Source organism: Sander vitreus, chromosome 17 (assembly GCF_031162955.1).
Source record: "Sander vitreus isolate 19-12246 chromosome 17, sanVit1, whole genome shotgun sequence".
NCBI classification, from domain to species: Eukaryota; Metazoa; Chordata; class Actinopteri; order Perciformes; family Percidae; genus Sander; species Sander vitreus.
Genome location: NC_135871.1, coordinates 22,548,262 through 22,571,318, shown reverse-complemented (window position 1 = coordinate 22,571,318; position 23,057 = coordinate 22,548,262). Strand labels below are relative to the sequence as shown.

General features: G+C 39.8%; 2 protein-coding genes across 2 annotated transcripts; one reads left to right on the top strand and one right to left on the bottom strand.

Annotated features, from left to right (window-relative positions):
- Window positions 1-1,598: 1,598 nt before the first annotated feature.
- Window positions 1,599-12,151, bottom strand: abcg8 (ATP-binding cassette, sub-family G (WHITE), member 8). Its single transcript, XM_078273458.1, has 13 exons — window positions 12,107-12,151; window positions 9,719-9,820; window positions 9,452-9,599; window positions 8,784-9,022; window positions 8,354-8,486; window positions 7,442-7,711; window positions 6,372-6,531; window positions 5,841-5,927; window positions 5,165-5,364; window positions 3,244-3,320; window positions 2,805-3,072; window positions 2,535-2,662; window positions 1,599-2,140 (listed from the first exon to the last, which is right to left on the bottom strand). Exons 1-13 carry the CDS (start codon window positions 12,149-12,151, stop codon window positions 2,003-2,005), a joined length of 1,995 nt encoding a protein of 664 aa, XP_078129584.1. The 3' UTR covers window positions 1,599-2,002.
- Window positions 12,152-12,768: 617 nt separating this feature from the next.
- Window positions 12,769-22,851, top strand: abcg5 (ATP-binding cassette, sub-family G (WHITE), member 5). Its single transcript, XM_078273694.1, has 14 exons — window positions 12,769-12,944; window positions 13,379-13,500; window positions 14,126-14,262; window positions 15,583-15,681; window positions 16,203-16,335; window positions 17,453-17,592; window positions 18,202-18,331; window positions 18,484-18,697; window positions 18,950-19,155; window positions 21,209-21,347; window positions 21,550-21,623; window positions 21,788-21,899; window positions 22,059-22,171; window positions 22,637-22,851. The coding sequence occupies exons 1-14, from the start codon at window positions 12,769-12,771 to the stop codon at window positions 22,819-22,821; spliced, it is 1,980 nt and encodes a 659-aa protein (XP_078129820.1). The 3' UTR covers window positions 22,822-22,851.
- Window positions 22,852-23,057: the final 206 nt, after the last annotated feature.

Here is a 23,057-nt window from a genome sequence, read left to right as displayed (position 1 = left end):
TGTTCACACAAAACCTATGAACACTACAAAATTTGATGCATTGTTACAGATCAAACTACCCAAAGGTATAGAATTAGTAAAAATTAGCTCCTCCTTGATCAGCTACAACATTAAAACGCTTCAGTAATAGTAAACACATTATATATGTAGTAATATGATACTGACAGGAGCCGTTCTGCTGCATAATGAGTACTTTTACTGTAAATTAAATTATCAATACTTCTGTGCATTAATTTAATTACAGTTTTAAATGTAAGACTTACTTTAAATGGGGTAATTTTACATTTTGCTATTAGTACTTTTACTTAAGTAAAGAATCTGAACACTTTTCCCACCCTTTTCCACATTAAAAGCACACTCAAAAACCAAGTGTCCTTTATTATGTTACTTTTTTTCAGTGTGAACACACTACATTCTCAAAACCTGCTCAGAATTAGTATGTTCAATGGATGTGGGACAGGTAATGCCCTGATTTTTCTCAAGAAATGTACTGTATGTCACATACCCACACATACCCTTACACTACAAACGGTTAAAAAAAAAAAACATACTCACCCTAAACTAGCTCTGCTCTTAAAGCGTCTACTTGTTTAACAATCAAATATTTGCATACAGAACAGATGCAAAAGATTATTGGCATGGCATGTCTTATGCAGTCTAGCCTCTTCTGTCCCCTGAACTGCATCTGCAGCCTTCCTCCGCTTGGCTGAACTCTCTATGGTCTCCGATCCTGGCCTAAGATATTCCTGGTTTATGTAACACAAGCTGCTGTGCCAGTTGACGTCAGAGGGTCAGCCCGGACTGTGTAGCTTATTTGTGATACAAATTAAGACGCAGGAGAAGTAACATGGTCATCAGGAACTTTTGTTGTTAGTTTTTGCAATGTTTTGCCTTTGTAACGTTGCGGAAGTTAATAAAAATGAGTACAGTTGACATTAATGGGTAAAATTGCGGGAATTTTTTTTTTTTATGGTGTTACATGCACCTAATATTTCCTTAATGATTTTACATGAAGAACCATTTCTAAGGGTTTTGTGTGGTGCTGAAATAAAACGCCATTTAACTGTATAACCAGGTCAAAGGATGTGGAGCAGTTTGATTTAATACTTTACTAATTTGGACTCATACCACATCAATAAAATATTTATCAGGCTTTTGCACCAGTGCAAAAACACACTGCTTACATAATCTTCAATCTATGAGGACACAAGTACAAGCTCTTTTTTTTTTTCTGAGTGTGATTTACTAAATCTACTAGGCTTTTTTTTCTTCTCCAGTGCTCCCTATACGGGCACACACATTGTTAAGCTTAATAACCTTACATATAGAAAAAAAGATAAAGCTGTAGAAAAAAAGAAGATTGAAAATGGAACAAGCAAAAGCTGTAGATGGATATCTGCCAAAGTAGCGCTCTAATCATTTGCCAAGACAGAGAAGAGAGGGAGAGAAAGAAATGTATCATTTTAACTTTGATGTTAGTGCAGTGCTCTGCTGCCATCCAGCAGCAGACAGCAGTACTGCAACAAGAGCTTCTCCAAAACTTATTTTCTTACCCAAATTCCAAATATTCCCATTTTTAAACTGTTAGGTATATGTTGAGATGTATTGACTAGTCAAAGATAAGATAAATTGCTGCACTTTAAGGAATTATTTCAAACATCAAGAAGGGTGACTTTAGGAATGTTATTTCACGTTTCTACCATTAAAAAGAGTGCAGGAGTTTCTGATTTTGAGATTATTGTGAAAAGGTACATTCAAAACATACGTTATACTTTTCTCCCCTAGATTAAGCACTTTTTTTAACTGTCAAACATCCTAATAAGAACAGTAGAATAACAATGGAAAGCATGGCTCAGTGTCGAACCAGTCGAACTAGAACCCACTTTATCCTTCCACTGCTGCTGCTGCCAAAAACACTTCCTAAAGTTGAAAACCTGACTGATGTTGTGTGGGTGATCTCAGACAGCGTTTGGTCCGATTGTTGGAAATGGTCCAGATGTGTTCACCAGTCCTGACTGGACTTCTGTTTGATGAATTTTAGGGACAGGTAATAGAGCACCATGAAGACCAGACAGACTGCCAGCAGGACCAGATAGCACGAGTACAGAGGGTATTGGTTCATGTTCATGGCCTCCACCACCTCAAAGACAAACAGACAGTTACAGGATTAGAAAGATGTTGGTTTGTCCATGTCCAGTACTTTGATTTGAATAGATTTTGAAAGTTAATTGTGGTTTATATATTTACAATTATTGCCCAATATTGTAGTTTTCAACATTTATTCCTTGGAGTGAAAACACTAACTCTAATAAAAGGAAATTTGTACTTTTGGGGGGAAAAAAGAGCAGAGTGCGGGATCTTTTCCTTTGTTTCTAAGTTGATGTTATCGTCCAACACATCTGCACAGAAGAATTTGTTTGGATGTGCGAGTTGTTTCTTCAAAAAATACTTTTGGGGAGACAAATGGACAATGTGGAACTGTTTGATTAACACCCATGTATGATTCTGTATTTGTGTGTTTGTTTCTAACTCACGTGTATGCCGTCAACCTGGATGGTGATGTTTCTAATGGTGACGGGGTACTTGTTGCCTCTGAACTGTACCTGCAGCATGCCCTCAAAACCCCAACGCATGAAGGAGGCGTGAGAGAGCCACGAGGCCACTGGGGAGTCAAAAACATGCAGGGATAAAAAAAATAAAAAAAAATAAATCACATACTGACATGCTGCATCTTTTCTTTTCCCCCAAGTTGTTCTCTATCCTCACACATCTTTTAACTAAGGACAATGAATCCATCTCCTCACCAAGCCACATATTCTCCAGGCTGATGACAAAACCTCCGGTCAAGTAGAAGACAGTGAACAAGGCGTTGCCCATGAATGCTGAGGTCTGCAGGGTGGGCAACGCAGCTGCTACAAACAGAGCCATGGCTCGGCTGCAGTAAACCATCAGCCACACTAGCAGGACGTTTAGCAGGAAACGATCCGGCGCCTCGTTAAGACCGGTCAGCCAATAGATGGGCAGGCCGTACACCAGCGTGAACACGCAGTGCTCTGGTAACTCCCCCAGGACCTGGAAGTAAGAATATGTTTAAATACACCGAACAGACAGAAATGCAGAAAAACACACATACACATGCTTTTCAACTCCACATTACAGTACTGTACATTACACTAAAGTGTGACTCCAGCATGGATCGAGACTGACCCCTACTGGAGATACAGTTTTATCACTGTGGTTTACCTTGGCAAAGAAGTAGGAGGTGACAGAGTACATGCCGTCCTCCAGCTCGTGGTAGAGCATGGCTCTCTCTGTGTGACCTGCAGAGAACAGTAAGTTAGTTTGTTGAGCTGCAGCAATATAACCTCTGATATCAGGCTGCCTTACAGATTGCAACGCTTCTTCAATTTGTTTTATGCTGATACACAACACCGCAACAGAAATCACAAGTCATATGGGCTCTTCAGCTACATAAATGTAGTATTTGTATTGTGTGAATTAAAGATTTTTTTAATTTTACACGTCAGGCTGTGTTACAGTATGCAACTCGGAATTCTTTTATAACTTTTGTTGTCACTTCACCTTGACCTGACTTGAACTCAGTCTTGCCAATCCCTGCAATTGTTGTGATTGATTATAATATAACTCAGGATCCAAGAACACGGTGTCCAACTCTTCCACAATGATCCTTAATAACTCTGTTTATTGTCTCTTTTTTTAACAAATACGGTGACATAATACAGTCCCAACAACTACACACACACACACACACACACACACACACACACACACACACACACACACACACACACACGTCAGATCATCTCAACATTAATTGCTTTACTCTTTTTTATACATTTTTGATAACTTTGCCAACTGTTCCGAACCATCTTACCTCTGGCTGGTTTGTCTTGTTACAGTTTTTCAACATTGATCTGATAGAGGGTTTTCACCAACGTCACGTTCTGGGCAGTAACCTGGATGGTTACCTCAGCCATATTGGAGGCACTCGGTGTAAACAACTGAATGGAGTAATGGAGTATTGTGCACTTTGGATACTTTAATACTTTATGTCTAAACAACAGAAATGCTCATCAAAACGCGTCCAAGATGCAAAGGCATGGAAGGACTTGGACCACAAAAAAAGGCACGATATTTTGAGAAATTACAGTTTACTGGCGGTGCAGATCCCTATAAGTTGGCTCCCTCTTCTTGGATCCATGGCGACCCGGTGATTCTTCCTTCAGTTGCATATCCCGATATAGTCAACTACCTGGTTTTCTCGCCGAGCCCATACACAGCAGAAGACCTTAAATCCTACAAAAGTTTGGAGGCTTATAACCAGATGGTGTGTGGATGGGTGAGGGAGACGCAGTACCAAGTCATTAACGACCAATGTGTTGTGAAGGCCAAAGTAAGTAATGCAATAATGTTTTTAATCAACCTAACCTTAACTGTATGATATCATTGTGATACTCAAGGTGTAGCCAAGTGACTCTCAATTGTTTTTTTTCATTTCAAAGACCGAACAAGACAGATCTTTCCCTCGTAGATCCTGGTTGAGCTTTGCCAACCACAAGCGCCTCCTTTACTCTGATAACTTCTGGCATTCCTCTCCCTGGTTTTTAATAACTTTTGGAAGTCGATAATATTCCAAATGTTTTTCTCGGTCTGACCTATTGGTACAACCTAAAACACGGCAATAATTAACCATTTTCCTTGACGCCGTTCAGGATCTACTTCAGTGCCTGTGCTTTGTTGTGATGCGGAGTACCTCCAATATGGCGACTTCTGGTCTGATGACTCGTCATGAAAACCCTGTATACACTTCTGCCAACTATGTTCTAAGACTGTAAATGCTGTGCTCACAACTTCACTTCACTTTTAATGAATTCTGGTTCTTTTCTGTCCTTTTCATAAAATTATATAATGTACTATAACATATAATTTAATATGTTTTTGTTTTGTTTTGTGTTTTCCTTTTCTTCATTTGTTTCAGGTTGTCTGTATACAATGTGTTGCGTTGCTTGTTAAAATTGGCTATGCTTTTACATGCTCAGAAGTTAGATAACATCAGATTAGATTACATGTGAGAGTGAATTAACTCCTTGACTGATTTGCAGACCGACTTTGACTTTCATCCTCCCAAACAAACGTTACTCACATTTAGCTATGACGTCCAGCACCACAGCGAATGGGGTGAGAGCACCGATCATGTAGAGGAGGGCCACTGTGTCCTGAATGGACAGACGCTCTTCTCCTGCCCCGTAGTAGAGAAAACCGACCAGCAGTGACATGAGGAGGGCCTCAAAGCCATGGACCAATAACGTGACCAGGTCTCTGAAGTCATTATACATGTGACGCCTGAGGGAGACGAAAGTAGGGGAGGTCAATAAACACAGGCTGATTTAGTATATTTATTGTAACACCAAAACACCACCTGCTGCCATTGAAAGTTCATGAAAACTAGTTCGCACTAGTGCAGAGAAATCAAAATGCATAGCTAAAAGTAGCGTAAAGATAAATTATTGAAAAGTAGTAGAAGTACAAACAAACTGATCAAACTATCAAAAAAAGACAAAAGAGATCAAGCCTAAAGATTGACAAGTCCAGGATCATTGTATCTTGTATTCATTTTTTTTTTTTTAAATAATATCCACTTTTATATAAATAATAGTATTAAATAACATCCAGTTTAAAATCTGTTTAAATGAACATATTGTAAACATGACAGGTGTCGATAAAAGGGTACTTGAACTCATCTGACAGGGTTGTGGAGGTACAATGGACAAAAAGGTCGGCAACCACTGCTGTAATACATCCGTGTGAGTTGGTCTTACTTGATGAGGGTCGTAAACTGGTGTAGTCGGCCAGGCAGTCTGTTTCTTTGATCGGAAATGGTGATTACTTTGCTCAGCTGCTGAGGGCTGCAGGCAGGAAAACATTGGGTCATGTTGTCTGGGTTAGCACACTGGAACGAGTTTCTCATAAATGATTAACGTTAAAGGATGAATCTCTAGAAAGTTCACTTTAAAATGTCCTGAGTTTTGCGTCCACAGCTAAAACTTAACCACAAAGAAATTTGCCTCTGAAATGTGTCAATCAAAACACTGTTGAGTTGTTGGGTAGAAAGTTGTCCAAGCAACCTGTAAGTGCCATGTAGCTGCTGCTTAGATAACTGAGACCGCAACCCTGCATTTATACAAAGTTATGTCATTGTAAAGGAGAGGAGAGGTAATGAGAGAAGAACTACAGTAGATAAAAAAAATTGTAGGACATAAATGCAAACAAGATAAAAGTTTGGAAAAATGTGTGAATGTATACATAAAGAAAAGGTGAAGAAAAGAAGGCAAACTTAAACACACAGCTACCTTTCAGTTTGTGTCAGTGCTGTGTTGGTCCCAGCTGATTTCCACATGTGATCGTCTGTTTCTCGGACCTTTTCCATTAACTGCTCAGCCAGAACTCTGGACCGCTCCAAACACTCAGCCTCTCGCTCCTGACTACGCCGGTCTATACTGATCAGGTCAACTGGACACACACACACACACACACACACACACACACACACACACACACACACACACACACACACACACACACACACACACACACACACCAACAAAATGAGGCTTGGAAAAGTAAAAAGGTTTATAAAGAGGAATTGGTCACATTTGACACCATGGATGTTTAAAGAGTTATAGTATTTATCATTAAGATGCAGATGCAAAACATGTTGACAGCTTTAAAGCTACTTTTGTGCTTTGGCACCAAGAAATGTTAGCCTGCTCCGCCCTCCTGCGTACTTCTGTTCAATTTTCATTTTCCTTCAGTACTACGTCTGGGAGAGCGGTATATTCTTGGGTTTTCTCCGGTCAAATCTTTACCGGTCCAATCAGCGAACAGAGGGAGTGGCTGAGAACAATGACGTTGAGGTTCAGTAACCTTCGGTGAGTTCCGTAATGGCGGCGGAGAAAGATGCAAGCGAAGACATTCGGTCTGTTGTGGCAACGCTGCAGAATATCCAGAAGTTAAAGCCCTCCTCCCACCGGGGCTCAGGAAAAGTTTGATTTTCCAGCTCGCTCCGTTAGTGGTGAAGGAGTTAGCTAAGGCGAATGCTAGCGATGCTAAGCCGACGTCATGACCAAACGTTAGCGATTGGTTATGGCAGATCTAGAGTGGCTCTGGGCAGATCCAATAGTTTTAAACTTCAACAGAGTACCCGCCTTCAAGGAAGTTAACACTTGTCAATGGAGAGAGGCCAGACTCTCTGTACTAATGAAATGTACGAGAGTCTGGTAGGACCAGGCTAAAGAAATGTGCCATTCTTGGTGATAAATCTCCTAAAGTTGCCAGTCAGTGTCAGGATGATAACAACTTTGCTGGAAAGAAGCACCACCTAATTCTGTTTTCACAGCTTTCAACACACACACACACTAACCATAGAAGTCAGAGGGGTTGCAGTATCGTGGGCAGGGGTATCCCAGGGCAGTAAAGTAAGGCACCATGTCACGAGCAGCGCCACAGTAAACAGCTGAACCCGATGACAGCAGGACGACGAGGTCAAAGAGCTGAAAGATATCTGACCGAGGCTGGTGGACCGACAGCAGGACCAGACGGTTTCCCCGGGCCAGGCGGGATAGTGTGATCACCAGGTTGTGGGCTGTAAAGCTGTCCAAACCTGACGTGGGCTCGTCCAGGATCAAAATGCCTGAAATGTAAAAACATTGTTGGTGATCCACTGGTGGTTAAGGGGTTGTGGAGATGCAGAATGGATCCAGACAAGTGTAATAGCGGACACCGATTTTAACGAGGGCTTGAAAATCTGTCAAGACAAGTTACATGAATAAACAACTTTTCTATCAAAAGCCAGACAGATAGGTGGATAAAACTTCAAAATGGGGATGGTACTCTATTATAATTGTTTTGTATATTACATCTTAATATTGTATAGTCTATCTGTATAGATATTATAAATATATGTTGTTTATTGATAGAATTGTTAGCTCGAGTGACTATTTTTGCAGCTAAAAGAATTGTAGCAGCTATTACTTTTTTGCCTGTAGGTGGCAACATTAACATTTGCAGGCCTAAACTGCTACTATTAGGTGGTGCAGGCTGACATGTATAAAAATGAGCTGATAATCACTGAACGGCTCCCCCTGGAGGAGAATCTGCATGTGAATCTGCCTGCTAAATGTGACCAAGATTTTGAATTTGTGATTCTGTGATTTAGTTACAAGTAAGTTTCACATCTAAAAAAAACGAAAGATGGGAGGCTGAAAGTTTATAATGAAAGTTAAGAAGGGAAATCAAGAGTTTAAGAGGTTGTTTGTCTGTTTTTTTCTCTCACCGGGGTTCCAAAGAAGTTGGACAGCTATACTGACTCTCCTCCTCTCTCCTCCAGAAACACCCCTCACATAGTCGTTTCCCACTCTGGTGTGAGCACACTGTCGCAGCCGCAGCTCTGCGATGACATCATCCACCTGTGACAGAAAACAGCAGAGACATAGTTTGTCACATGTAACTTATAACATCTGTCATTGACAACACACAGAAAAGTTTATCATATATATCGTTTAGTATTTCAGCTTACTACATTTTGTGGGAATAAGAAATTGCACTGCAATCACATTTGGTCCAAATGGAGATTATATGCAGAGTGTGACATTTCATGTATAGTATATATCAGTGTTTGTATTACAAGATGTCCTCATGCTGTGTTAAATCTGTGCATGTTTGGATATGGTTATGTCCTGTTGGTCTATCAAGTCTAATCTCACCCTCTGGTCCCTCTGAGCCTGTGTGAAGTGGGTGGGGAGCCTCAGTTTGGCAACAAAGACGAGAGTTTCACGGACGGTGAGGTGAGGAAGAAGGCGGTCATCTTGGCGGACATGAGCGATGTTCTTCTTCACCAGCTGGGGCGTGTTTGGCTTCCCGTTAATCAGAACCTGACCGGACGTCATTGTACCGCCCTCATCACGGCATGTTATTATGTCCAGCAAAGATGTTTTACCACAACCTGGAAAAAGATGATTGAGTGAATTAAACATCAAAACAAAATAAAAACACTTTACAAGTCAATAATATGTAGATAACTAAAACGAAGCAGTCAGCAGTTTTAGGAGGCATGTACTACTACATGAAGTTTTGGGCACAGATTAGTCTTCAAACGTAGCAGATTTTTTTTCTTCCTTTCTTACTAGTTCATGCAGCTGGATTCTTTAATATCGTTTTTATTGTTTTTCTCTGTTGTGTAATATGTACATATATATTCATGTAATTGATGCTTTGATTTTCCATGTGAACAGTGCTGCTGAGATGAGGCCTTTAGCCAAGCTTGAAAGAAAGGCAGGTAGAAGAAATGACATCTTCCAAGGAGACCACATGTATTACCTTGATTAGAAACGGTAATACTTAAAAGCAGTGTGTTTGTTTGAGTTTGTGTCACCTGAACTGCCAATGACGGCCAGCATCTGCCCGCTGCGGACTCTGAGGCTGAGCCTGTTGATGGCTATCTGCTTGTTTCCATTTATCTCCCACGGCAACTTGAACTCTGATAACCTCTCATACCAGGGGATCTGAGCCGCTGTGTCCACCTAGGACCACACACACAAACACACACAATGAGCACATACAACATGTATATATTCAGTACAGACCTGCAACAGTTAAAAGATAAATGTGCATGAGAGCAGAGCGGCTGTCTGTTAGTTACCTCATAATGCAGGTTGTTGACCTCCAGCTCATTGCAACCTCCACTGTAGGTGAAGTAGAGACTGCTGTCTTCCTCAGACGAGAACAACTCAATGTCTGGATGCTGTTAAAGAGACAGCAAAGTAGACAGGTCAACGAGTTTCGCAGAGGCAAGGACTCTATATCAGTATCCATATCAGTTCTAATGGACAAACTGCAATAAAATCTGTGTAAAGACAATTAAGAGTGATCGTTTAGAAATCATAATTTTAAAGTTGCCAAATGTTTGAATAATAGTTAATGAATTGTCTGTGAAAATCCCCTGAGAACATTGACCCAAAATTTACCTTATCAAAGTATCTGCTCTTCCTATCATCTTTATCAACTAGTTTATTTCACAGTTTTAATTAATTGTTTAATGAATGAGCATGTGACTCAACCATTTGAGTTGCACCAAGCAGGTGCATGGCGTGCCCCTGCTTGTGTGTTTGTACATGCAAATAGTTGCCTAAGACCTTTTGGAGTCCAGAGTCCATTAAAAAAATTACCCTAATTGTTAATTCCTTCACTTTTCATTATGTAATCCATAAATCTCTCCAAAAAATAAAGGTATTGACTGAAAACGTACGATTCAAAATGCAGCACATGCTCACACCAACTAATGTACACACTGTACAGTGTACAGTGTTACATTGTATATACTGTATAATCATGTAAAATGGCTGATATTGCTGGAAACATTATGTCTCCAATGCTATTAGAAGAAATTATTGAGATTGTTAATACATTTAAGAGTAAATAGTAACAACTAAATAGGACAACTTCACATGCACTTATTCAATTTGTAGAAGAAATAACAACAGCAATAGAAAATGAAAAATATGCAGTGGGGATATTCTTGGATCTTAAGAAGGCATTTGATGCAGTAGACCACAATGTATTGCTTATGAAATTACACAAATATGGAATTAGGGGGACTGCACTTTGTTGGTTAAATAGCTACTTACATAATCAACATCAACATGTTGAATTGCAAAACCTTAAATCAAAGTTAAAGAAAATCACCTGTGGGGTCCCCCAGGGATCAGTGTTGGGACCATTGTTGTTTAACTTGTATATCAATAATGTGAGGTGTCAAAAACACTGAAAAGCATAAGACAATAATCTGTTCTGGGGAAAATGTGGAACAACGCTTGGATACAGTGGGAAATTAATTAAAAAAGATGAAGAGTTGGTTTGATGCAAATAAACTAACACTGAACTTAAGTAAAACTAAATTTATAATTTTTGGGAATCGTGCAACAAATGTACACAAAAAACTTATGATAAATGACATTAATAGAAAAAGTAAAAGAACTTAAATTTCTGGGAGTAATAATCAATGAAAAATCATGTTGGAAGCCACATAAACATTAAATACATTATACAATTCATCCTTCAAAAGAGAGCCTTAAGAACTTATAGAGCACTAACTAATCCACTTTTCATCAAACTAAAAGCACTAAAATTCAAAGATATTGTTGACTTTAAAACTGCACAAATCATGTACAAAGTGAATAATCGACAGCTATCGAACAGTATCCAAGGTTTGTTTCAAATGAGAGAGAGCAAACATCACTTAAGAGAAACTTTTGTATTTCAAAAGAAAGTTATAAGAACAAATGCTAAATATCACTGCATCACAACCAAAGGAGTTAATTTATGGAACAGCTGCAGTGAAGAGATGAAATCATGTACAACAATGAGCAATTTTAAGAGACTTTTTAAAATGAATATATTGAATGATACGATGATCCTGGGCTTATAAACTAAGTCTAGTTTGGATGGGTTATTATTCGGTTTGATATAAATAGAAAGAAACAAAGTAGATAGATGGAAAAGAAAAAAAAATTGTAAATGTGTGTGTGTGTGTGTGTGTGTGTGTGTGTGTATGCATGTATGTATGTATGCATGTGTGTCTATGTGTATGCATGTGTTTATGTGCATGTAGGTATGTAGATATACCGTACATGTACGTGTATGTAAACATGTATAAATAAGTGAAGCATCAATTTTATACTAAAGTATAAAAATAGAAAAAGGGGGTAGGACCAGAAAAGATTTTTTTGAACTTGATGAACACTAAGGTCAGCAAAGTTTTCTCAAGTATTTGAATTGGAGGAAAAGCTAGAAAAAAAAATATAAACTAGAACATAGTGACCTAAGATGCACATTCAATCTGCAAACTAAAAAACAGAAAAATATAACTTTTAGAGTATGGACTAAATTTTAAAGTCCAGTGGTTTTGGGGGTTGGGGATAAAAGGAATCAACAGAAGGTTTAGACATGGTTTTGATTTAACCAAGATATATCAGTATATTAGCAGAGGAACTCAAAACCAATGCCTTGTGATCCAATGTAATAAACTGACCTGTAAAGCGCTGTTTGCATGGTTGAGGCTGGTGTCTGTGTCCATGATGATACAAGATGCTGGTTGATGTTTGTAGGGTCAAGAGGTTAACACCCCCTCTTTCTTCTTCTGTTCAGTTTCTCTCTTTTTCTCTCTACAGGTCTCAGCCTTTGTTTCTCTCCTGTTGTTCCCCTGTTCTCTGTGTCTTCTCTTTGTTATATAGTTTGACTCCAGTCCAGCTGAAGACCTCCTCTTGTCTCAGCTCACAAGCCTTCTCTCTCAAAGCATCCAAGTTCATGTCACGTCAGTTCTTCATCTGCTCTGTCCTGTCAGTCATAGCTTTTCTGCACACAGCGTACAATTTATGGACTGAAGTGAGAAGTCTCTAGTGAGCTAGCCAGTCAATGTACTCAGTGTGTGCTTTTTTGTGTCTTCTTTATACAGCTCCAGATCAAAGTTCTCTGAGATAACACAGTGTGTGTTTATGGTTCCTGAGAGACACCACTGCTCTCACACTGCTGCGCTGTACAGGGACTGGGTGCAGAGAAACAAAGTCTGGGTCTGTAAGACGACTCAACTTAAAAGCTTCACATGCTGTGTACGAGTCGTGTGGATATGAGCAAACTGATCTGAGACGGACTTGACTTACAGTTGTTGTTTGGAGTAGCACACTGGCCGGAGACATGAACAAATTTTATTCAATGCAGGTGGAGCCAGAGAACGGGACCAAAGTTAGAGAGTCCTTCAAGTTTGTGTTGGAGGAGAAGAGGGATGTATGGAAGGACAATAGAGAGGAGCTATCAGAGCAATCAGAGCCCTCCTGTTGTCTCAGTGTCAGCAAGATCTCCTACATAGTCAGGTAAAAGCTGCAAACACGGACAGAGTGTACAAGAGGATGGCTAAGCGACAACAACAGACTGTGAATCAATCAGATGATGTTATACAGAGGATGTTTATATTATTATGCATACAGGTTTGGGTCGAATTATCTATAATTTTATGTGGTCTAACTTTCATTTCTAATGCAATAGCAGAAGAATAAATGTAATGTCTAACACATGCAACTTTCTGTCTATTGTCTAGTGTAAAAATTGTTGATAAATACTTACATACGTTCAAATCAAATGATGATCATTTTCACAGTGGGGATTGATTGGATTCTGGGAATGTTTAAACATATTGATGTTGAAAATGTCCCTGTGTGTGTGTGTGTGTGTGTGTGTGTGTGTGTGTGTGTGTGTGTGTGTGTGTGTGTGTGTGTGTGTGTGTGTGTGTGTGTGTGTGTTTGTCCAGTGAGCGTGTGGGTCCGTGGTGGGACTTACCCTCCTACAGAAAGCGATGGACTCGTCAGATCCTCAATGATGTCTCCTTCCACGTGGACAGTGGGCAGATCATGGGCATACTGGGCAATTCAGGTTTGCACGGATATATTTTTATAACATACAATAAGATCCATTTTTAATGGAAATTGATGGAAGTGATTGAGTTGTGAGACAGCGTGACATCTTGAATACAAGGTATTCATTATGTTTTGCTGAAGGATGTAAATAAAGGCAACGTGACAGCACCTTTTTATTCAGGTTGAAGGTCAAATGAATTGGTTAAGACTAGAGTGTGATGGGGAAATGTCCCCCTGCAGCAAACAGGGGTTAATGTGTTTGAAAAAATCCTTCTGTTGCCTATCTAAAATGTTCTTTTATATGTTTTTTAATGGGGCGACCTCTAGCACCCCCAGTAGCGTGTGCGCCCCATGTAGGCTGATCCTTGGCAGCGGCCCGGGTTCGGATCCAGCTTGGGGCCCTTTGCTGCGTGTCATCCCCTCTCTCTCCCCTTTCCTGTCTTCAAGTTGTCCTATCGATTGAAGGCCATAAAAGCCCAATAACATAATCTTATGTAAAAAATATATACATACGTTTTTTTTAATACTATATGTACAAATGTATGTTGTGTGTGTGTGTGTGTGTGTGTGTGTGTGTGTGTGTGTGTGTGTGTGTGTGTGTGTGTGTGTGTGTGTGTGTGTGTTCACTTTGCCTTGTAAAGGCTCAGGAAAGACTACATTGTTGGATGCCATCTCAGGGAGGATTAGAAACTCTGGTACACTGTTGGGTGAGGTCTTCGTTAACGGCATGAAACTGAAGAGAGATGAGTATCAGGACTGTTTCTCCTATGTACTGCAGGTAACACAAATGCATATTCATACAGTATAAACACAGACAATTAATCAGTAATTTGTGATGTCAAGAATTAAATACATTTCTCTCAATGTTTCAAACTGGGCGTTCAGCACACCCCAACAAGAAGAAAAAACAAATACAATAAAACACTGTTTTATAAGGTGACTAGAACCAGTTGTTTTTTAAATGTATCTTCCAATCTGCAGCATGCAACTGCTGAACTGCTAATTAAGGGACAGAACAGTGGTTTGAAAGTAGTTGGCACCTAATCACATACACATTTAACTTTGTCCTAGTTCTCATCACACACCGATGTCAGGTTAAACTTTGCCCTACAGAATAACATGTGTGGCTGTATGCAGACAGTGTGTATGTATTTAAGTTGCCTGTGGTCAACCACCATAAATACCAAACCACAAACTCAATGAACACGCACCATTTTGCAAAAACTCCTGAAAAGGTTGCCCTGGCCTCTGGAGGAAATGAACTAAAGGCCCTTGCTGGCCTCCTCATACACCTAATCTCTCAATGAGAGGTGCTCAAGTGTATCCAAAGCCTGAATTAAAAACACTGGCTTAAAACTGGCCTTGCTTCTTTTCAAATCATGTCCCTCTTCCAGCTGATAGCACCCCCCCTGCTCTCTAAGCCTCGTCATTAACTTCCTCTGCTAAGCTGTAGATGAGGAGGTGATATGAGCTCCTGATATTAAAGTCATTCAGATGAGAGACTAAAAGGAGAAGTGGGATTGGGAGGCGCCATGTGTTAATTAAGGCAGGCAGCAGGTTCATGCAATAAATGTATGCATGTGTGTGTGTGTGTGTGTGTGTGGGGGGGGGGCATATATGAACATGCAGTGCAGTATGTGTCCTATATGGATGTACACTCAATGTGCAGGGATGTGCAGCAAATATACTATAGATAAATATTCTGAAATCTACACTTTTCTGTTGATAAAAGTGTGCCGCATGGATGTTTACAGCAAATGTCATGCCAGTCACACCATTAAGTTTCAAGATATACTGTAGTTCGAATACTGATGAACGCACGAGAAAGACGGAGGTGGTCATACCCATAAATGCTTCTTGGTGAAGATAAAATACTAGCAGCAGTGTATTTTGCATCGTCTTAACCTTTCCTCAGTATGAACCTATAGTCTTGTTACTCATCTCTGTTGAAGTAAAAAATGCTGAAGCAATTTTACAAAATATATTCTCAATAAGTATGAAAGATCCATTAGACATTTGCTGTCTCACTGCATCTCTTACTTGTTTCTTGCTACTTACTTTCTTTTTTTACTCTCTCTTTGTCTCTTTCTTTTTCCAGAGTGATAACTTGTTGAGTTATCTGACAGTGGAGGAGACTCTGACCTACACAGCCCAGCTGGCCCTGCGGAAACACTCGGCCGAAGCCATCAAGAAGAAGGTGACTTTTGAGAGCCTCTTCTGCTCTGTCCACTCTATCAGTTTTCGTTAGCTGAAACTTGGCATTTCTCCCGGCTAGAGAAATGATCTTGGCCATCTAAGGCAAATGTGAGTCACAGTTATTTTAAAGAAGGTTATGTCCAACATCAGGATAACTGAGAATATAAAATAGATTTAAACATTGCTTCAAAGGTCAAATGAGTTTGTCTGTGTCTAATGCACATGTATACGTTTACTAGTATTTGTATTGTACCAATGTGTTCTTTGCTTCAGCTAGTCATCAGCACCTACACTCTTGCAGCTTGTTTGTTAACCATTTTACGATTACTCCCCTCTTACGATCTTACGAAAAGAGACAGAAAGTGTGCTGTCAGCCATTTTAGCCTATGTTCATGATTATTTAACTACAAAAGAAAATGTATAACTTTCTCCCTGTTTCCTTTAATTCAAAAGCTCCTGGCCCTGTCCTTCACTCAGAAATATTATAGAGACCCTGACCCTTGACCTCTGGCTCCTGTACAGGTGTCACAGGTGATGGCCGAGCTGAGTCTAAGTCATGTGGCCCACAGTGTTATAGGAGGTCGTGTTTTCCCGGGGATCTCTGGGGGCGAGAGGAGGAGGGTCTCCATTGCCAGTCAGCTACTTCAGGACCCAAGTGAGTAGCTTTGGGGTATGTCTGAGGAGAATTACAGGAGTTTTATCTGTGTATCACGGACATCAGACTTCAAGAATGTGCTATTGCTGCAAATTTAAATCATGATGATGAGGTGAATCGAGGTAAAACCCATTGTCCCTTAAATTCTTAAGGCTTTATAGACCCCAAATGAGGAGATATGGAGTAGATAAACTAAAGCATTAGAGGTGATTTATTTTAAAGCTTTGAGACACATGGGACGAGGATTATACAAAAGGGGCTGTGACACAATATCATAAAGGTTGTCGCTAGTGTTCTTTGCATATAACACATTATATTCCATGCATAAACTGTTGAGAGCAACAGGACTGGAGGTAGGACTGTGCTATCCTGAGAACAGAAGAAAGTTCACCATAATACCTGTCTCTCCCCAAAGAGTTTTAGAAGTCCTCACTGAAAAAACAAAGGGATCTAAGTAAGAGAGGAATAAGGAAAGGACAGAGAAAGGGACAGAGGGAGAGATGGAGAAGAGTAATGAAAGACTATGTTATCACACCACGAAGGGAATGAGCATAAACCCACCTCTGTTAGTGTGTTGGAGTGTGTGAGTGTGAGAGTGAGTGTGAGTGTGCCTGAGCTCATCCCAGGTGTAGTTTATCAGGTCTACAGTCCTCTAGGGAGGATGAAGGGTCTCAGTCCTCATTCAGGATTAGACTGGCTATGGACACACACACACACACACACACACACACACACACACACACACACACACACACACACACACACACACACACTCAGAGTAATGAGGAGTTCCCATTCGCTTCCTCTCCAATCAACCAGGAAATGAATTAATCTCACAATTAAAGCATCTGCTAATTCCACTCTGCTTTCATAATGCAAAGAGGCAATCTTTTAATTGTCCTAATTAGAGTAATTAACAAAAAAAAAAAGAACTCACTTATCTCCACAAGTTAAGTTGGCACCGCTGAGAGTCCTGCATGTGCAACTTAATAAAAAGTGTGTTTAAAAGTTTCCAACTTAAAAAAGTTATTGTCCTGCCTTTCCCTTGTTCTCGATGCATTAATGTGTGACACACTTGCATGAGGGTGATGATGTCATTGGGATGATGTCGTGACAGGGGTGGTCCTATTGGATGAGCCGACCACTGGGCTGGACAGCATGACCGCCAATCAGATCGTGGTGCTGCTGGCAGAGCTGGCCAGGAGGAACCGTATCGTCATAGTAACCATCCACCAACCACGCTCCGAGCTCTTCAGGGTGGGTATCGAGATAAACTGAAGAAAAAGAGAAAGAGTGACTCCTAGACTGAAACTTTTTTTAAAGGATAGATTCACATTGCTTCAAGTCTATTTTAAAACAATGCCCACATGACCATAACACATCAAAACTGTTTTTGATCGCTGTGATTGTTCCTCCTCTCCATACTGGACATGAAGAGATCCCTTTATCCCTTTTTATTTAAAATGAGATTTTAATGAAAGTAATCCTCACAATCCTCTTTGTGTAAGTCAAACCAAGAGGTTATCTTTCAAAGTTACGACCTTATATGTATACAGCTTTTCCTTTCTGAGCTGTAATGGAGGGATAGAAACACTTTCCCGCTTTGTCTCAGTCTGCTGAAGCCTCATATTAAGCTAAACTTTAGAAGTAATGTTTACTCAGAAGAAAGTTTCTGAATTTTGTTCTTTATCTCTTACTGTACATTAGAATGACATTGGGGAGACATCTCGTCTCTGTCTTTGTGACAGTGGAAACAATCACAGCAATTAAAAACTACTGTTTTCAGGCTTGATAAATGTGAACCTGTCCTTTAAACAAAAAGCTCAAATTTTCTACCAAGACAGAATATCATGTGTGTGTGCCCAGGTGTTCAGCAGGATAGCTATTATGAGTCGTGGAGAGCTGGTGTTCTGTGGGCAGCCAGAGGAGATGGTGGACTTCTTCAGCCAATGTGGATATGAGTGTCCAGAGTACTGCAACCCATTTGACATATATGGTACTTCATGCTATGATCTTGTACTGGAAATTATAGCCACACAGCTTTGACAAATAAATACTATGCACATCTTGAGAATAATACAGTATCTTAAAGAACCAACTGTGTATTAATGAACATTTAAATATTCAAATGTCTTTGATGTGAAACAGTTGACTTCACCTCAGTGGACACACGCAGCAGTGAGAGGGAGGCAGCCACCTTTAGTCGCATGCAGGAGATCACTTCAGCCTATCAGAATTCTGCCATCTACCAGAGTATGCTGGAAAAAGTGGAGCAGAGCCTGCAGCGGGCAGACAAGCCAGCCATCCCCTTTAAGAGCAAAGAGTCACCTAGTGGTGCAACCAAACTTGAAGTTCTGCTCAGGTCAGTGCTGAGCGAGTCTTCAGCCCCCTTGTGCTGTGTGTTTGTGTTTGTATTTAAAGGCAATAAATGATACTGCCTATAGAAATGATTAGATTTAGATTATTAAGTACATTCGTCCAACTTATTCCCTTCTTGTATAAAAAAAGCATTTCTCCCTCCCGCCCTTTGTGTGTTGTTGTATGAAGATGTACCTGAGGACATGTATGCCTTTGTGTGTGTTTCTATGTATTTCCATATGTGTTTTGTGTGTAGGCGGACAGCAAGAAACCTGTCCAGAGACAGGATGGGTGTCCTGATGCGTTTGTCGCAGAACTTGATCTACGGTCTCTTTGTGGCCTTCTTCGTGATGCATTTAGATAATGACGTCAACAAGGGTGCTGTGCAAGACCGCATTGGCATCATCTATCAGAGCATTGGTGCGTCACCCTACACTGGCATGCTGAATGCTGTGGCTCTCTGTGAGTTCCACCAACACCTTTCAATCTGAACATTGAGGGAACACATTTAACTCCAGGTTTTTTTCCTACAATTTGACTCAATAGTGTTGATGATTGTTTTTGACAGAGAGATCCATATTCAAAAACTAAACTAAAACATAAAGAAGCACCACTGAATCTTGGTTCTATTTTGCTTGGAAATAATAACTGGAATATCCAAGGCAAACGACAAAGCATAACTCAAATTGTAACTGTGTTTCAGCAGTTACATAGTGTCTGGGTGACATTATATTCCATCTAACTGCAATACCCAATAAATATCTACATGAGGTGGATACAACGACTTCAGGGAAATGTTGACGTGCGTGTGGTCTATCATCTGAGTAAATGTGATGTATTATCTTTGTTAAAAAGCATGCCGGAAACATCGTTATCTCAGCTGTGTAAGCTCGCTTATCTCTTGTTCAGTGGGTGAAAGGGGTCTGCTGTCTGCAGTACTTTTGTTCCCTTCAGCAGAAATGTGTAAAGTCTAGCTTGGATTTGGCTCGGTTAAAGTGCCCATAGAGACTTCATGTACTTTCAGAGTCTCTTGTAGGTCCGAGTAAAAGATTAAGTGATGAATTGTAAGTTAAACAATTATTATTATTGTTATTATGGGTTAGAGCTGCAGTTGTCATCTTCACAAATGTGGCTAAATAAATAGTATAAACAAAACATTTATATTAGAATAGCTTTAATTTCAGGAGTATGTAGTACACATATTGTTATTTGCTGTGGCTTTACACAGTTGTTAGAGAGGTACTGTAGTTTGCATTTGAAGTTTACCTACAGGAGGAGAATGACCTTTAGTCCGTGTAGAGCTCAATGAACCCAAGTGCCTTTTTACCTACATACCTGTATTATATGATCTGTATTTGTGGCTATCTGTGTTAACAACATCATGGTTAGTATTTATAGCAGCTGCTGTGACTTAGAGTGACCTCACATACAGATAAACATTTGCACATTTATTGTTCAGTTCAATTTTATTTATATAGCATGTTTAAAAACAACCATAGTTGACCAAAGTGTTTAACAAGTTAAAAAAAAAACCCAAAATGATAATATACACAAAACAATTGTATAGACACAGAGATAAAAACGCTAACTACAGGTCTTATGTTTGGACCTGTATGATGATAGAATTTTGTGAACTTTATTTCTGATCTGTATATATATATATATATATATATATATATAGTGATGTTTGTTAGTATTTTCACTGCTAAGACACACTTTAAAAAACTGATTTATTTATTTTATCGCAGTGAGAGTGTCCTAGCTAAATCAAGGTTACAGAGGGTTAAATCTTGAAAGGTTTAGGCAATAGGTAATAAGGCTTTAGTTATTACCTAAGAATCTATCAACATTAGTTTTTGCTATAGGGCTCTGGCTGTCACAGATACTGAGGATAAGAGAAACCACTGGGCTGAGCTGAAGTCACACCAGAGTTAAAATGGGATTTAAGCCCTCATAAGCACCAAAAACAGCCAGAGGGAGTGATTGGAGGATGTCATACTGACCTTGAATCTCAATGATAATGACTGATAGGAACAGGTTGGCCTTGTTGGCTGGATAACTTTGCTTAATAAAACCAAGAACGTCGGCAAATCTGGAACATGGACTGATGGCAAACGACCAGCTTTGAGTTTTACTCAGCCAAGATATCAAGATAAACCATTAATCTGGCATCTTGGTCTTCATCGGAGTGGTTTTAATGATGGGATATCAACATACAGTATATTATTCATTTTAATGAGCTCTTGTTAGAATCAAGATTTCACAATATGATCGCTCTATCAATTGTCAATTTGATCAATTGTTTTGACCAAAAAAAAAACAAAGAAGTAAAATATGAATATGAATTAACAAGTACTTTTCAATGGTCTTTATAGCCCTAATTTAGTCTAATACCCAATTTCCCAATTTGTAACGCATTTAAGAGTAATTTAAGAGCTCCTCTTTTTTACTCATCACAGTATCTGCTCTCTCTCTCTCTCTCTCTCTCTCTGTCTCATTCTGCTTTTGTCAACAGTCCCGGCGTTGCGAGCCATCAGTGATCAGGAGAGTCAGGACGGTCTGTACAGTAAATGGCAAATGTTCTTGGCCTACATCTTCCACATCCTGCCTTTCAGCATACTGAGTGTTTTCATCTTCACCTCCTTCCTTTACTGGTGGGTAGTAAGCGTGTCTTTGTTTTCAATGGGGGCATCATACAGTATGTGTTTTTATTGGGGGATGCAAGCTGCACATTTAACCTTCCACAAGGATTCAATAGACCTCATATTCTATATGTGCACCCTCAACTTAAACTCATCGTCCCTTAGCACTAACTCCTCTTTTGTCTCTTCTATTTTTTGCCCCTGTTCCTCTCAGGACGGTGGGGATGCACCCTGACAGCTTGCGTTTCCTGTGTTTTTCTGCTGTAGTCCTGGTGCCACATATTACAGGTCAGCCGATAAGATTAAGGGATAAACAAGCTCCCAAGCACATATGTACAGTCATCTTCTTTTTCTTCAAAGCAAAGGATTATAGGGACATGTTAGTCTGCGCATCTCCATGTTTTATATTATTTTATTTGTATGTTTTAGTATATATTTTTTCTTTTCCTCAGGTGAGTTGCTGACTGTGGTACTATTAGGAGTGGTCCAAGACCCTAACATGGTCAACACTGGAGTGGCTCTGCTCAATATTGCAGGGATCATGGTGGGATCTGGCTTCCTAAGGTGAGACACCATGTTTTCAATTGAACTAGTAAGTTTAAGTAACTTTATGCCAAGCCAGTTGTGATTTAGAAGGCAACTTTTTCCAAGTCTTCAATGTAAATGAATATATTAGACATATGCTATCAGTAACAGACCTTCCTCTCCTCTTCCTCTCAACAGGAGCACCCAGCAGATGCCAGTGGTCTTCCAGTGGCTCAGCTACCTGACCTTTCAGAAGTACAGCTGTGAGTTGCTCATAGTCACAGAGTTCCACGGACTCGACTTCACATGCAGTAAGTTGTTTTTACCGTGTGACCATCATCTGTGGTCATCAAAAGGGACCCATAATTATAATAATTCAACTCTTTACAAGATGTATTTTCAGCTCACAAACAATTGGTGTCCATGCTTTAGTAGTACTTAAATTATCTATTTTTGTCAGTGTTTGATGTTGTAAAGTACTTGGCCTTGACATCACTACCTAAAGAGGAAACTGGGAATATGTTTGGCCCTTTAGGGGAATCTAAACCTGGATCACATGGGAAATGTAATTAACAGCTATAGCCTTTAATCTTTTCTTCTGTCAATGCTTTAACAAGTACTGTATGTAATGAAATAGAAGTATGAGTTTAGTGTTCACAAGGGACACATGGCTGGACAGATCAAAGGATGCTCATTGGCTAAATTGGGAAATGAAAAGGTTTTTAAAACCAGACAAATTGTGAACTCTTTCTCTCTGGTGTGTTGTGCTGTTGCAGATAGTTCCAAACCTTTGCCAGGAGCCTGTATTATCACTCAAGGCAGTCAGATCATTGATGAAGGCTATCCTGGCGCTCTGTCCCGATACACACTGGACTTTGTTCTCCTATACTCCTTCCTGCCTGCTCTCCTGCTGCTGGGCATGATCAGCTTCAAGATCAGAGACAGGCTTGTACGCCAATAAAACTACAGACACACATTTCTGGGAGAATTTTCTGTTTAAAGAAAAGAAAGGAAGATAAACTGAGTTTGGTTGTGAAGATCTAAAACAGATTTAGAGAATATATTTACAATATGTTAGTTCCAGAAGATGAGGAATGCTGATGTGCTGTGGCTCCTGCTTACACGTATCATTTGTGTTTGCATCCCTTCCAGCAACATTCAACGAATATTTCTGTTGTGTGTAGGCAGTTTTACAGA